Source organism: Elgaria multicarinata, chromosome 1 (assembly GCF_023053635.1).
Source record: "Elgaria multicarinata webbii isolate HBS135686 ecotype San Diego chromosome 1, rElgMul1.1.pri, whole genome shotgun sequence".
Classification (NCBI taxonomy): Eukaryota; Metazoa; Chordata; class Lepidosauria; order Squamata; family Anguidae; genus Elgaria; species Elgaria multicarinata.
In genome coordinates, this window is record NC_086171.1 from 209,491,571 (window position 1) to 209,507,307 (window position 15,737).

Below are 15,737 nucleotides of genomic sequence, written 5' to 3' on the forward strand. Positions count from 1 at the left end.
GAGTTCTTCCTGAATGCCTATTGGAGAGGGCAAGGTCACATGGTCTCCAATAGGCATTCAGGAAGAACTGCTGAGCTGCTCCAAGTGCCAGGGTGTTTTTCTAATTAAAAAAAACAAAACATAAAGAAGAGCCCTAAACAACTGGCTACACTTTTTAAAAGGCATGCGGAAATGCTGTCTCCTTCCACAATGAGAACATTTCCTGAAATTTCTCCCTGTGCCTGAGAAAGAAGCAGAAAAAAAGCAATGCCTCTTTCACAGGGTGAGAAAAAGTTCCTGAAAATAGGGGAAGGATTCAGCACAGCACTATTCAAAATAGTTGACATTTGACATGTATCAATCAAGTCAAATGAAATGTGCATTTCACAGCTGAGATTCAGATTCTGAAGCTCCAATCAACTTCAGCTTTCTACTTGAAGAATTATTATTTTAAAAATAAATAGATAAACAAACCTGCAGGGTTGATTATTTTTGTTTCAGCTGAGCTCCATTTGTCTCTTTCAGTCCAACCCAATAAGGAAATCAAGACTGTCTCAGCTGTTCGAAGGAGTAGTGTCACCTCGCTTGCTGGTGGACCCAATTCATATTTCAATTTCTCCCCAAGCTTGGGGTTCCTTCCATCTGTTGAGTGCAACCCCAAATCTGGTGAGGATGCCTTCTCTGTGCCGTCTAGGGGTGTGCTTTGCCTTGGTCCCAAACCCCGAATCTGAGCTGAAGTGGGTTGATTCGCCCCGAAGCACTTCAAGCCGATTCAGCTGAATCGCCAGTCACTGCCCCCTCCCCTCCCACCCCCTTGCAGGACTTACCTGAAGCCTCAGTGCACACCATCAAGCCACCCATCCTCCCTAGATCTACTGTTGGAAACTACGGCAACCAGAAAGGGCCATTTCTGACCATTGTAGTTTTGCAACAGCAGATCTACAGCAGGTCAGAGCACAACACCCTGCCAAATCCAAAGTGGGCTGGAGTGGCATTGAGGCACCCCAAGTTGAATCAGGGCCAATTTGGAAGCTCTGTATCGTCTTCCAAGTCGAATCGGTGTTTCCGTGCACAGCCCTGGTGCTTTCCCTTTCTTTTAAGTATAAGTAGAGACAGCTAGGAACCATGAATCGTCATGACGATATCACAGAGCGTAGAATGTGGCCCTGGGTGTGTGGCATTGAATAGCAGGAGGATAAGAACCTAAGGCACAAACTATAACTCCTGTGGAGTTTTGTTATTGTTTCCTCTGCTTTCCCCCCATCTTTTTCTTGATTCCTAAATGGAAGAAGGCAGGCTGGGAGAGGCTGCTTAACCTGTTCCCTTCCAGCTGTTTTAATTTCATAATTCCCCTCCTCAAACTGGGGAAAGATACAAGGGGGATAGGAGGTTCCTGTATGTGGTTGAAAATCCAGTTGGGGAGAGTGAGGGCATGTCTACACCAGGCAATATCCCAGGGATCATAGAATCATAGACTAGCAGAGTTGGAAGGGGCCTACAAGGCCATCGAGTCCAACCCCCTGCTCAATGCAGGAATCCACCCTAAAGCATCCCTGACAGATGGTTGTCCAGCTGCCTCTTGAAGGCCTCTAGTGTGGGAGAGCCCACAACCTCCCTAGGTCACTGATTCCACTGTCGTACTGCTCTAACAGTCAGGAAGTTTTTCCTGATGTCCAGCTGGAATCTGGCTTCCTTTAACTTGAGCCCGTTATCCCGTGTCCTGCACTCTTTTTTTATTTATTTATTTTATTTATTTATTACATTTTTATACCGCCCAATAGCCGAAGCTCTCTGGGTGGTTCACAAAAATTAAAACCATCATAAAACAACCAAGTTAAAGATACAAATACAAAATACAATATAAAAAGCACAACCAGGATAAAACCAAGCAGCACAATTGATATAAGGTTAAAATACAGAGTTAAAACAGTATAATTTAAATTTGAGTTAAAATTAAGTGTTAAAATACTGAGTGAATAAAAAGGTCTTCAGCTGGCGACGAAAGGAGTACAGTGTAGGAGCCAGGCGGACCTCTCTGGGAGGTCCGAGGATCGAGAGGATCTCCCACTCTGGGAGGATCGAGAAGAGATCCTGGCCCTCCTCTGTGTGACAAACTTTTAAGTATTTGAAGGGTGTTATCTTTACTGTCCCTGTGCATCCACATGCTACACCAGGGATCCTGGGAACAGGGAGGGATGATCCCTCCACTTCCCTGGGATATTGCCATATCCATTTTTTTCGGTTTTTCCCGTGGTCCCGGGATGATCCCGAGGATTGCGGGTGGTGTGGCTGCCCATCACAGCTTCTTCTCTCCTCCCCATGAGTAGCGGGGGTCCATCAGAGGGAAAGAGCCAGGACAGGGGGAATCCAGGGCCATCGGGGTGGAGTGGGGAGTGGGGTCAGGGCTTTTATTTTTAACTTACTTTTTCACTGGAGCGCAGGTGCACTCCAGCTCCTGTCTTCTTAAACAAAAAATGTGGGCCCGACATCCTCCTTCCTCCCTTGATGTCACGCGCCATGTGTGAACCCAGGGGGAGGATCTCGCGACCAGCAGCGTTAAAATGAAAGTGGAGAAAAGAACCACCAACACTTGATGTGTACCTTGGACCTCAGCCTTTGTGCTAAAAAATAAGGGAGGCACATCCACTCCTGAACCAACGTGATTTGCTCTTTTAGAGCAATTCGGGCTTTGTCCACGGTGAAACTGGGCTTCCCGCAAGCAGCCTGCAGTGAAGCAGGATGCTCCCAATGCCTCAGCATCACCTTGGAAATTTGGAGGATGCAGACAGAGTCACAAGAGGGTTATAAAAGGAAAACATAAAAGGAAAGCAGTAGGCAGGGGAGATGGAAGGAGGAGCAGGTGTGTAGTTTGTATCTGATAGCCAGGGAATCACTTTACCAGGGGACTCTTCTTTTACTTCCATCTGCAGTGCTTTGGAGGAGGGATGTAGGAGGAACTTAATCAGTTGAAGACAAAAAGCCTCAAACGGTTTTCATTCATCACACCTCCCCAGACCCTGCACCTATCCTTCTGACATTTTGCAAATTTGTTACCTGGGGGCGCTTCTATAATGTGTGCTATTTTCATAGAAACCCCCTGGCACAAAACTCCCTGCACCTATCTGTCTGGCATTTGGCAAACTTCATCGCTCTACACTTGCAAATGTCCTCTAATTCTGCAAACAAATACAAAGAGGTATATGCACCCCCCTTTTTCTTTTTCTTTTTTTAAGAAGCAACCCTGGAAGTGAAAAGGCGTTTAGCTCTTTAACCCTCAGCACCTATTTATCTGAAATTTGTCAGGCTCCTTCCACACAGCAAGGGTGACTTTGAAGGCGAAGCGGTCTGAACTTGAACCAGCCCACTTTCCAAAGTGCTGAAGCAGCAGCAGGGTCCAAATTGGAGCTGGTCTTTGCTGTGCGTTCTGCAAGAAAGTGAGGTTTCTGGGCCTTGAATGCATAGCAGAATCAGCCACCCGTGAAGCTGCACACTAGGAAAGCCTGGAGTGAGTTCACTACAGCTCTTCCACTGTCTGACCTTGCTCTGGTGTTGCGCCAGGGGCATTCCCGGGCAGAAGGTCACCGGATTAGTCACCGGAAACCAGGCGAGGGGCAAGTGGCAGGACCAGCAAGTCAAATGGCCACCAGAAAGCCCTCGCTGCCTCCTCCAGTGAGGATTACTCACCGCCACCCTGCAGCAGTGATACCGCAGGGTTTGGCGCATAGTGGTGCCAACGACAGAGTCAGACAGAAACAGAGAGACTCAAAGATGCACCGACACAGACACACCTTTCTCTGCCTTCTGATCTATTCTCCCTCCCCATTCCCTTGTCTCTGTGACTGAGGGAGCCTTTTCTGTCATCCCAGCCCACTGCACTCATCAGCAGACGCAGGGAGGTGAGCCTCTGAACATCGCGGTTGGTGTAGCTTCCTTTCATTCCTCTTCCCAAGGAGCCCTCCATGCTGTTTCGCAGGGCATTTGAATCTCTTTTTAACATTGCAGAGGCCAAAGTCTACACATTCCTTTGCAAATTGTCTCTGACCTTAAGGCAGGTGTGTGTGTGTGTGTGTGTGTGTTTCACCCGGCCACACCAAGAACTCCCTGCGTGCACGAAACAAGCCTGTCTTTTCTTCTTAACATCCCTGGTTCATTTCTCCAGTTGCTCCGCTGTGTTGCTCTTTTGCACACTTGACTCTCAGATTAGACCTGTCATTTCCCTTCCTCTCCAAGTCTTAAAGAGGCCTGTCACCAATGAAGAGCTTCTGACCCCCGGGGCGCCGTATCTCAAGAAAACACTAACGGTAAGTCACCCCGGTCATCAGAATGTTACATTAGCATTATTGCTGAAGTAAATCCTTCTGACTGCTTGCTGTAGAATGAAGCCTCACTTAAGGGCAGGATGTACAAGCAGAAGAATCGACTGGTAACACTTTTCCACTGGGTGATACAGATCATGCCCTGATGGATCAAAGTGGTTTTTTGCTTCTCCCATGCTGGAGAGTGAAATGCCTCTAGGAAGCCCACAAACAGGATGTGAAAGCAACAATTCTCCCCTTGGGTTGATCCGTGCATCTGATATTTAGGGGCATACTGCTCTGGAGCATGGAAGTTCTACCTATTATTATACTCCTGGATATTGATACTCAGAAACTACAGCAAGCTGCACAGGGCCCATGTTCCCCGTATGCCTTGGGGCTACGGGATCACGACCAAAATAGTGTACCTCTGTATTTAAGCTGGTTATCTATACCCAAACATAGGAGGGCATTTTCCCTAGCAAGGCTTAATGCTATGCCTTCTAGGGTAATGGAGGGCAGATTTGGGAAAGTCCCACTATCAGATAGATGCTACCCCTGTAACAACGAGGAGGTGGAATCTATCTCCCACGTATTATTCAACTGCAGCTTCTATCAGGAGGCAAGAAAAGCCCTTATCCATCCTTTCACGCAACGATTACCTGGACGATCATCCGTGACCCTTATGCCGGTCCTTTTACAGGCTCAAGATAAGCGTACCACCGAACAAGTTGCTAAATTTCTTAATCACGCAATCCTTACCAGATCAGTTATGGTGGCAGGACTTTCCTTTGCTTCTAGCACAGAACTTTAAGGAGGCTCATGCAATCATACTCTGTTTTAATTTCATGTATTTAAAATATTTATTATGTGTTTTTATATGTTTTATTGGTCTGTTGACTGTAATAAAAGGAATTGATATTATTATTATTATTATTATTATTATTATTATTATTATTATTATTATTATTATTACATTTGTATACCACCCCATAGCCAAGGCTCTCTGGGCAGTTTACACTTAAAACAAAAAACAACAACATTTAAAATCACACACAAAAAAACCCATACAAAAACAAACCCAGGCTAATTACAGATTGCTAAATGCCTGGGAGAAGAGAAAAGTCTTGACCTGGTGCTGAAAAGATGACAATGTTGGTGCCAGGGGGGCCTCGGCAGGGAGATTGTTCCACAGTTGGGGGGCCACCACAGAAAAACCCCTCTCTCTTGTTGCCATCCTCTGACCTTCCCTCGGAGTAGGCACTTGGAGGAGGACCTTGGATGTTGAGCGCAGTGTATGGGTAGGTTCATGTCGGGAGAGGTGTTCCATCAGGTGTTGTGGTCCCAAGCCATATAAGGCTTTATAGGTTAAAACCAGTACCTTAAATTGAGCTCAGAAACATACAGGAAGCCAATGCAAGCGGGCCAGAGTGGGTCTTATATATTCGAAACTTCTGGGCCCTGTTATCACTCTGGCTGCTGCATTGTGCACAAGCTGCAGCTTCCGGACCATCTTCAAAGGCAGCCCCACGTAGAGTGCATTGCAGTAATCTAACTTGGAGGTTACTTGGGCGTAAACAACTGAAGCCAGGTTATCCCTAGCTTTCATGTCTGTTGCTAGACCTGTCCTGCTCTATGAATTGTCTAATCCACCCTTCCCCAATCCTGGGCCCTCCAAATGTGTCACGGAGGATGGTGGGATATAGAGGCCGGGAATGAGCTCACGCCCTGGCGCCTCTGCTTCTCCAGCCCTGCTGTGATCTGTGGAGGGGGCTCCGAAGTGTGCGGAGCTTCAAAGTTCAGGCAAGTGGAACTTGCGTGGAGCAGCTTTTCAAAAATCAGGTCCTTAGTAGCGGTAGGAAAGACTCACATTATGGCATCGTGGCATTTTATTATTGGTTTTAGCTGTTTTAAATTGTTTTAAATTTTTGCATATCTTAATTTTGTAAGTCGCCTTGAGTCTTTTTTTTTAAAAGAAAGGCATAATAATAATAATAATAATAATAATAATAATAATAATAATAATAATAATAATAAGGCAACTGCCGTCATCCCCAGCCAGGAGGGCTGAAGCATTTGGCAGGTCCGTCTTGGGCTGTTTTCCTCCAAGACAGAAGATGGGAGCAAGAAGACAGACAGTATCTGATGGCTCTTTGAAAAGAAGGGTTTCATGGAGAAAGGGGTTGGTGCATTCCCAACGGTGGGGGTGGGGGCACAGAACTGAACCAGAGAACTCTGCATGGCCAGGCCAGGGTGGTGCTTGAATGGCGGCTGCAGAAAGAAACTACTGTTTGGGGCTCCTTACAGCTGCATTAATTGAATTAAACCGTATCAGAATTTCCTTATGTCAGTCTGAAAATGGGGTAGGATAGCAGGGGGGAGGGGTATAAAGGTCATGGGAATATGCCTTATAGAAACATAGATTCATAGAATTATGTGGTTGGAAGGGACCACAAGGATCATCTAGTTCAACCCTCTGCAATGGGCAGGAAAACCAATTAAACCATCCATGAGAAGTGACTGTCCGCCCAGCCTCTTCTTAAAAACCTCCAGAGATGGAGAACCCACAACCTCCGTAGGTAGGCTGTTGCACTGTTGAACAGAACTTGCCGTGTGGATGTTTTTCCTTATACTTAATTGAAATCTAGGTAGCTGTAGCTTACACCCGTGACTCCTGGTCCTAATTTCTGTGGCCGTGGAAAATAGTTCTTGACCATCTTCCCTGTGGCACCCTTTTATGTACCTGAACACTGCTGACATGTCTCCCCTCAGTCTTTTTTTCTCCAGACTGAATATCCCAAGTTCCTTCAGCCTGTCCTCGTAGGGCACATCCTCAAGTCCTTGTATCCTCTTCGTTGCCTTCCTCTGAACCTGTTCTTACCTCTCCATGTCCTTCTGGGAATGGGGTGCCCAGAATCGTACACAGTATTTCCAGGTGTGGTCTCAGAGAGGCATAAGGACTTCATGCATCTTGGGGACAATGCGTCTTCTAACGCAGCCCAGAACTGGCAGTGGGTCTACAGAGTCTTCCGCAGGAATCTTTCCTCTCACCTGTGACCTCATCCTTCCACCTCAAGATGCCGGGGAGTGAACCTGGCGCCTTCTGCATGCCAAGCAGGTGATCCAACTGCAAGCCCTTGCTGGTCCCAGAACATCCTGTAGAGTTTAAAAACCACTGGATAGATCCAAAGGAAGTTCTACACCTGTTTTGTCCTTCCTCTCCCTTCCTGCCGCACCTTTCCTTCACTTCTGAACTTGCCCTGCCCTTCAACTCCCAGAGTCTTGTGGGGGACATCTTAGAATCATAGAATCCTAGAATAGCAGAGTTGGAAGGGGCCTACAAGGCCATCGAGTCCAACCCCCTGCTCAATGCAGGAATCCTCCTTAATGTATCCCTGACAGATGGTTGTCCAGCTGCCTCTTGAAGGCTTCTAGTGTGGGAGAGGCCACAACCTCACCAGGCAACTGATTCCATTGTCGTACTGCTCTAACTGTCAGGAAGTTTTTCCTGATCTCCAGCTGGAATCTGGCTTCCTTTAACTTGAGCCCGTTATTCCGTGTCCTGCACTCTGGGAGGATCGAGAAGAGATCCTGGCCCTCCTCTGTGTGACAACCTTTTAAGTATTGGAAGAGTGCTATCATGTCTCCCCTCAATCTTCTCTTCTCCAGGCTAAACCTGCCCAGTTCTTTCAGTCTCTCCTCATAGGGCTTTGTTTCCAAACCCCTGATCATCCTGGTTGCCCTCCTCTGAACACGCTCCAGCTTGTCTGCGTCCTTCTTGAATTGTGGAGCCCAGAACTGGACGCAATACTCTAGATGAGGCCTAACCAGGGCCGAATAGAGAGGAACCAGTACCTCACGTGATTTGGAAGCTATACTTCCATTAATGTATACTTCTATTAATCTTTTGTCCTTGTCATGGCTTGTTGCCTCTCCTTGCTGAAGCAGCAGCTGCTGCATTAATTCTCTTGTTTTAAATCAAATGAAGTCCTTTGAGTGATGCCCTCTCTCCACTTCCACCCCCAGGGATGTTGCTGGGGGCTCTAAAAGGAGCTTTGGTCGTTGTGCATGAAAGCCCAGCTTCTTTTTTCAAGGGCATCGTGAGCGCGCTGAGCAGTTGCATGCTATGACAATGGGTCTCACTGGGACCTACGTGTACCTCTCGCTCTCCGGTACTGGTGCTGCGTTCATAGAATCATAGAATCATAGAATAGCAGAGTTGGAAGGGGCCTACAAGGCCATCGAGTCCAACCCCCTGCTCAATGCAGGAATCCACCCTAAAGCATCCCTGACAGATGGTTGTCCAGCTGCCTCTTGAATGCCTCTAGTGTGGGAGAGCCCACAACCTCCCTAGGTAGCTGATTCCACTGTCGCACTGCTCTAACAGTCAGGAAGTTTTTCCTGATGTCCAGCCGGAATCTGGCTTCCTTTAACTTGAGCCCGTTATTCCGTGTCCTGCACTCTGGGAGAATCGAGAAGAGATCCTGGCCCTCCTCTGTGTGACGTTCGGCACGGTAGGCCTTCTGCTAGAATCCCTGTGTTTCGCACATGCTTTGCGCGATTGGGTCGGAGGAGAGAGATGCAGGTGGTTTGAGATGGGATGATCACAACAGAGTTGGCTTTAGGGGTGGGGATATTGAGCAATGGCCTGGGGGTGCTGACTGGAGGGGGGGCACCCAACTTTGCTGAGAAGGGAGCCAAGCTGAGGTCAGTGGCTGTGTTTTTCTGACTGGGACTGTCTGCAGTGAGTTAGGGTGGCAAAAAGCATGGGTCGATAACCCCCTTTCCCCCAAGGTCCTACAAAAGTGAATTTCCTTCAGTTAGCTTTAAAGCATGTTTCTTTTCGAATTTCCGCTTTGATGTCATTTGCGCTCGGTAAAAATCAATGGAACAGAGCTTTACTTTGAGGCTACATGACTGATCGCTTTGCACTTTAGATACAATCCATTCATTCTTGCACCAGCTTCCACCCCAGCTTTGTACACATAAGGATTGGGGGGCAGCAGCAGGGTCCTAAACTTGGAGTGAGCGAACCCGTCTGCGCTCGCCTCGGTGGGTGCTTGGCCCACTGCCGCCAGGCCAAGCGAGCCTCTTCTGAGGTCGCCTGCTGCCTGCTCATGTGCCGAAATCACACACTTCGGGAGCCTCTGTAAGTTGCGCACTCCTTCCCCCCACTTTGTGCCAGTGGCAGCCTTAAAGGTGCCATTGATGCAAGGGCAAAGACTGGTGGCCCAGGGGGCAATTTGCGGAGGGTCCCAAAATTGCACAATTCCCCTGTTGCATCAATGGTGGCTACCAAACCAAGCACTCACCATGGCCTTGTGAGTGCTTGGGCAGGGGGTCTGCACTTGTGTCCGGAGCACCCAACTGGTGGGGGGCAGACATGGGGGTCTGCCAACCTCCTGGACCCAGACAGGAGCTTGCAGCATCCCTACCCCCAACATCACACCTGTACCAGGTTACAGATATTTTTATGCATGCAGCACCTGGTGAAATTCCCTCTTCATCAAAACAGTTAAAGCTGCTCTAGCTATATGAGAGCGACAAGATACAAAAGAGGGCAGGGCTCCTGCAGCTTTAACTGGTGTGCTGAAGAGGGAATTTCATCAGGTGCTGCATGCAAACAAATGACACCTGCTGAAATTCACTTTTCTAAACAACTGTTAAAGATACAGGAGCCCGGTCCTCCTTTTCATATGGTCACCCTGTCTTAAGGCCCTAGCCTTGGAACTCACTTCTCAGCCCAAAGAATTTGTCTCTAGTGTGAGCACACTGCTTGCCTCTTCCTTTGGATCCTGTCCCCTGCCGGTCTTGACTTCACACCTGCCTCTGGCCTCTCTAGCCATTGTTTGCTGTCCTCACTCCTCCCTGTTTCAAATCACACATCTCCTTCTGGGCCGCTTAGATGGGCAGCCCTTTAAAAGAAAGAAGCCAAAATCTCATGGACCGAGAGGGATTGGACTCAGCCCCACCCCCTCACTCACAGTTCCCTACTGTCATGATTCCAAACCTTCCCACCAAAACGTGAGACAAAGAGATTCACTGTGCCATCCACAAAGTCTTCATTCAGTGAATAGACATGAATCAACTGTGAAGGCTAGGAGCTACCCTCCTAGCTTAATTACCCTAACAAAGCAAGGTTGTTGCCTATCCACTAAATGGATGGTTTCCTGCCATGCCCAACAGGCTTTTACCAGACCCCTCCTTCAGGGAAGATCCTCTTGACCCAACTTCTGATATGCAGCTAGTCTGGCAGACCCCCTCCCACCTTCTCCCAACTCTGCCTGCTTGACCCTGCGACGGACTCTGGGTTCTGTCAATTCTGGTGCTCACTCCTACTCTGTCAAAGGCTGAGTTCCCAAGGGTGGGAGGGGGGGAAATGATCTCTGAACCTGGGCCTCCTGTCTGATAAGCTCCTGGGAAGATTCCTCCTTGACTCCTGGAGAGACTCGGATAATCCACTTCCTGTCTTGGCTCAGCTTCTTCTAGTTCTGTCTCTGCAACTGAAGACAAACCAAGGAGCCTGGGGCCCATCCTGATACCTACCAAAGTGCTGATGGGTGGGATTTCGGCTTTCTAAAAAGAGCTTCATTCTTTGCTTTTATCCCAAAGAGCCTTTTTGCAGGATTGATGTGGAAACAGAACAACTGCAATTGCTTTCTCTCTTGTTTTCAGATTGTGGGAGATGCAGTTGGTTGGGGATTTGTGGTCCGTGGAGGTCAGCCTTGCCACATCCAGGCTGTGGATCCTGGAGGACCAGCTGCTGCAGCTGGCATGAAGGTAGGTACCAGGCCGTAGCTAGACCTAAGGTTTATCCCAGGATCATCCCGGGTTCGTCCCTGCCTGAGCGCTGGATGCCCTGTGTGGCACATAGATGAACAGGTTTGACCCCAGGACAATCCTGGGATAAACCTTAGGTCTAGCTACAGCCCCAGTCTTATGTTGAGCCTCATGAACTGAGCAGGAATGTAGTCTACTTCCCTTACATCAGGGGTGGGGAAAACTTCTCAGGGGCCTGCATTCCAGCTGTGGGTGGGGCCAAAATGTGATCCTCTCTGATTTTAAACCTACTCACAAGTAAGCAGAACAAACCTCTGCATGCCTACTCAGAAAGAACCATGACTACATCAATCAGCAACACTTTCAAATACCAAGTCTCTGCATATATACTCAGAAGGAAGCATGAGCAGCATGTGTACTCAGAAGAAAGTGGGATAAGCTTCAGAAGTAAGAAGGACTGAATCACTCAGTCCCCAGTTGCTACCCCATCTCCTGGGCAGGGAAATGCTCTTATCTCCAATCAGTTACTAACTGGAGATAAGAGCTTTTCTCTTCCAGGAGAGGGCATGCATCCTAGGGATGTGAGAATCAGCAAAAGGTGAGCTTGCTGAAGTTCTCCAAACTCCACCTCAAAGCTTGTTTTGACTCATGTCCTTACTGGACTGTGAGCCTCGATTTTGTGTGTGTTTTCCTATGTATTTTTCCAAATGTACGCATCAATTGTGCACATTTTTGAAATGTTTCTCCCATAGATTAAAGCATGCTTGTGCTCATTTTTCAAAAGTATCCTTTTTTTCAGGCACATTTTTCCAAAGTATGCATTTTTGAACTCATGTTTTGGTTCTGTGAATCACACCGCAAGCTCCAAAATGTGTTCAACCACAGATTGCATTCATAAGAACATAAGAAGTGCCCTGATGCTGGATCAGACCAAGGGTCCATCTAGTCCAGCACTCTGTTCGCACAGTGGCCAACCAGCCATCGGCCAGGGATGAACAAGCAGGACATGGTGCAACAGCACCCTCCCACCCACGTTCCCCAGCAACTGGTGCACACAGGCTTACTGCCTCAAATACTGGAGATAGCCCACAACCATCAGGGCTAGTAGCCACTGATAGCCTTCTCCTCCAGGAGTTCACGTTCGGATTTATGATCAGTCAATTCCAGTCAAAAGCAAACTCAAATGAATTTCTCACACATCCCTGGTGTGGCCTGGGGGAGAAGCTGGCAGGCTGGATGGGGACCCTGTATCAGCCTGTGGTACCCCAGGCCTGCCTTATACAGATGATGAGCCAAACATATGGTTACCCAAACTCACTGCTACCATGCAACATACCATCTGGCAGCTGTCATTCCCCCCAAAAGCCCCTGGGAATGATGCTATATCATCACACAGCATCACTCCTGGGCACCTTTTAGGAATAATTTCCCCCCTAACCAGGATTCCATTTGGAACAACACTCCTTCCAGGGAATTATGGGAAAATAAAGACGGTAGTTGCCAACCAATGATTTTCCTCCACTTTCAACATCATCCCCCTTCACACAAACACACACACACACACACACACACACACACACATAATTTGGCTGAAAGTTCTCTCCTGGGAACATTTGCACTAGCACAGGCCAGCTCTAAGCCTAAAAAGCTGCCGGGATTGAGATGCCTTGGGTGTTGTACAAAGCGGCATGAAGAGACTCATTCTAGCACTTAGAAGCTGATAGTGGTAGAAGTGTACGGTTTAATTCAACAAGCAAATCCTTTCTGTCTACTCAAGCATGAAAGGCGATAAATGCCACCTGAGCCCACTGAACCAAAAGTAAGTGGGTTTTGTGCTCTGCTGAGATCAGTTCCTAAGGAATGAAGGAAGTGTGTGTGTGTGTGTGTGTGTGTGTGTGTGTGTGTGTGATGGCTTTATTGCCTAAAGGCTTTTGAGCGGGTGGGGGAAAGCGGAAAAAAACACACGAAGGGAGTGGTTTACAGAAATGCACTTTTGCTATCATTCCAATCACTTCGATGGGTTTTTGAAATAATGGGATTCTCAAAAGGCTGGTTCTAATAGAACAGGTATGTGTACGCCAGTCTCACATTGGCTGATGAAGAGCGCTTTCTTTTAAATGGGATTATGATTTTGCAAAATGTATTCAATTAAAATTATTTTTTAGGCTGCCCTTAAGGACAGAACTCTCTCAAGGCAGTGTATAAGATAAAAACCAATTCAAAACTATGCAAAACAAATACACTAGCAGATCAATAATTATTCAATCAAATGCTTAAATACTGATAACGCTACTAAAACCTGCAGCCCACAGACTATTACTAGGCTGGTAAAAACAGGTGGAAGTTCAGAACTTTCCTGAAGACCTGCAAAGAAGGGGCTTGACCCCAACCCCTGATGGAAACTGATTCCAGAGGTGTGGGGCCACCTCTGAAAAGGCCCTCTCCTTTGTACTTTCCAGACTAACCACCTTTGGTGTTTACGAGGGAATTAAAACTCATACTTAGGTTCTTTTCTGGTTTAAAGCTACATCCTTGGTCCTAAAAGGAGTGTGGCTTATTCTCCTGAGTTTTCTGTAGAAATGCATTTTGTTCTACTTCCTAGTATGGCACTTAATATACATTGGGCCTCATTATAGTGGTGAAAGTGTTTGTGTAAACTTGCTTTATTAATGGTTTAAACAATTCTCACATGCAAAAAATGCCAGTATTGAAATATAGCTGCCCTCCAGAAAGCCATTTGCTTGGCCTCAATCTCACCCCTTGCAGTAGTGATGAGCATAGTATCTTACCATGCTTAAGGATTACTGTGATAATTTATCTTTGAACATATACATGATAATGCAACATACTATTATTTTTATCATCTTCATGAACTCTTAGTCAATTTCTTGAACTGCTTAGAGGTGATGTGTAGATCATGAGCTACCACTGCCAGCCAGACAACGATGACCTTTCCTCAGATACTCCATTCCATGTCTTCTCCCATCCTAGTTTTCCAATATTTCCCCCAACAAACACTCGGTTTTTTGTGGCCACTGGACATGCTCAGTCTTCAAAAGGCTGTTTGTGAGAAGTTGTTCTCTTGGGGGGGGGGTCCTCCTAAAGATCCCCAGAATTCTGAGCCCACTTCCCAAGTAAACCTCTAGCATGCCTAGAGATTTGGGAACATATGAAGGTGCTTTATGCTCTGTCTGACCGTTTCTGCATTTACGTCAATATTGTTTAGTCTGACTAGCAGCACTTCTTGGGGTCTCGGGCCAAGAAGGTCCTCTTCCAACACATGTGACCAGATCCTTTTGACTGGAGATAGCAAGGACTGAACCTGCGACCTTCTGAGGGCAAAGCATGCGTTCCACAACTCAGCTATGGGGAAAATGTGCATTTTCCTCCAATCAAAACCACACATTTAACCCTGTAGGCTAAATCGTGAAAATGCAGATTTTAGGGGGATTTGCACACGTATGCAAGTGAGCAAATGCACATTTTTGGAAGTGTTCACTTTTAAATGCAAATGCAAGTTTGGGAAATTGCAAAAAAAAATCCTGATAAATGAGTTTCTACTCATGTTCGGGGTTGCAAAAGGGACGTGTTCGCAATGATTTATAAACAAGAATAAAATTCTTGCACACACTCCCTCCAATTTCGCTCTAGGCAGAACTTCTGGCAGGCCTACCCAGATGAATTTTAAACCTAAGAATTTTAAGATGCCGTGATTGTTATTTTAATATTGTATTGGTTTTATATGCTCTTTTAACTAATTTTATGTATTATATTGTATTTGGTGGTGTTCCCTGCCTCGATCCAGAGAGAGAGGCGGGTAATAATTAAAATTATTATTATTATTATTATTATTATTATTGAAACTCCAGTCCCTGATCTACACTATTCATTACACCGTTGTTTAAGTGCATTGTTGCGTCCTCCCTTGCTACGTTACAAAATGCAACTTGAGCCCAGTCAATCGAAATACCTTTTCTTCTATCGTTTTACCCGGGCACACTCTTCTTTAGAACGTTCTTCATTATGCTCATACTGGCTCTGAAGTAAACCTCTTTCTTCCGGTGACTCTGAGCTAGACCTGCCGGGATAAGCCGGCAGGGAGGCGGGGCGACGCGTAGGGACGAGGGTCTTAAAGGGGCCACGTGCGCCCCGAAAGATAAGCAGTTTTTTAAAAAAATTAAGCCTCTGTCCCCTCTTTCACCGCCCGCCCTCCCCCTCCCCCTCGTCGCATTGTGCCAGCTCTCCCTCCCCTAGAAAAGCCCTCACGTCCTAATCAGGAAGCAAAGACCATGGTCACGAGACATGACTTTGAAAGACGGCATTGAATACAACGAAAGGTTGGGGCACATTGTTAGTTTTAAAACGATTTTAACAGAAAGTGGAACGGTTTTAAAAGTCAGAAGAAATGTAACAACAACAGCATCATGTGACTGCTGACGTCATCTCTGCCAACTTGTTAGACGGGCTCCAGGTGTGACTCCTCTTCTGCTTCCCTCATTTTAGGTATGCCAGTTTGTGTATTCTGTGAACGGGATGTACGTTTTACATTTGGACTATCAGACGATCAGCAGCCTCATCATGACGGGACCTCGGACGCTTGTCCTCGAAGTCATGGAAGCCATGGAATGAATGAAAAGGCACATCCATTGGTCTTGCTTCTCCACACGTCCACCAACATTTTTC

General features: G+C 46.9%; 1 protein-coding gene across 2 annotated transcripts in view; it reads left to right on the plus strand.

The window, feature by feature from the left end:
- Nucleotides 1–15,737, plus strand: part of LOC134394987 (DEP domain-containing mTOR-interacting protein-like) — a 50,914-nt gene extending 35,177 nt beyond the window's left edge. Inside the window, exons 6-9 of one of the 2 annotated variants that reach the window (XM_063120903.1) lie at nucleotides 505–645; nucleotides 4,210–4,280; nucleotides 10,950–11,054; nucleotides 15,558–15,737. In XM_063120903.1, coding sequence (XP_062976973.1) covers nucleotides 505–645; nucleotides 4,210–4,280; nucleotides 10,950–11,054; nucleotides 15,558–15,683 — 443 coding nt within the window. In that variant the 3' untranslated portion in view covers nucleotides 15,684–15,737. The remainder of the gene's footprint in view (nucleotides 1–504; nucleotides 646–4,209; nucleotides 4,281–10,949; nucleotides 11,055–15,557) is intronic. The other variant, XM_063120910.1, reaches the window with a different exon arrangement.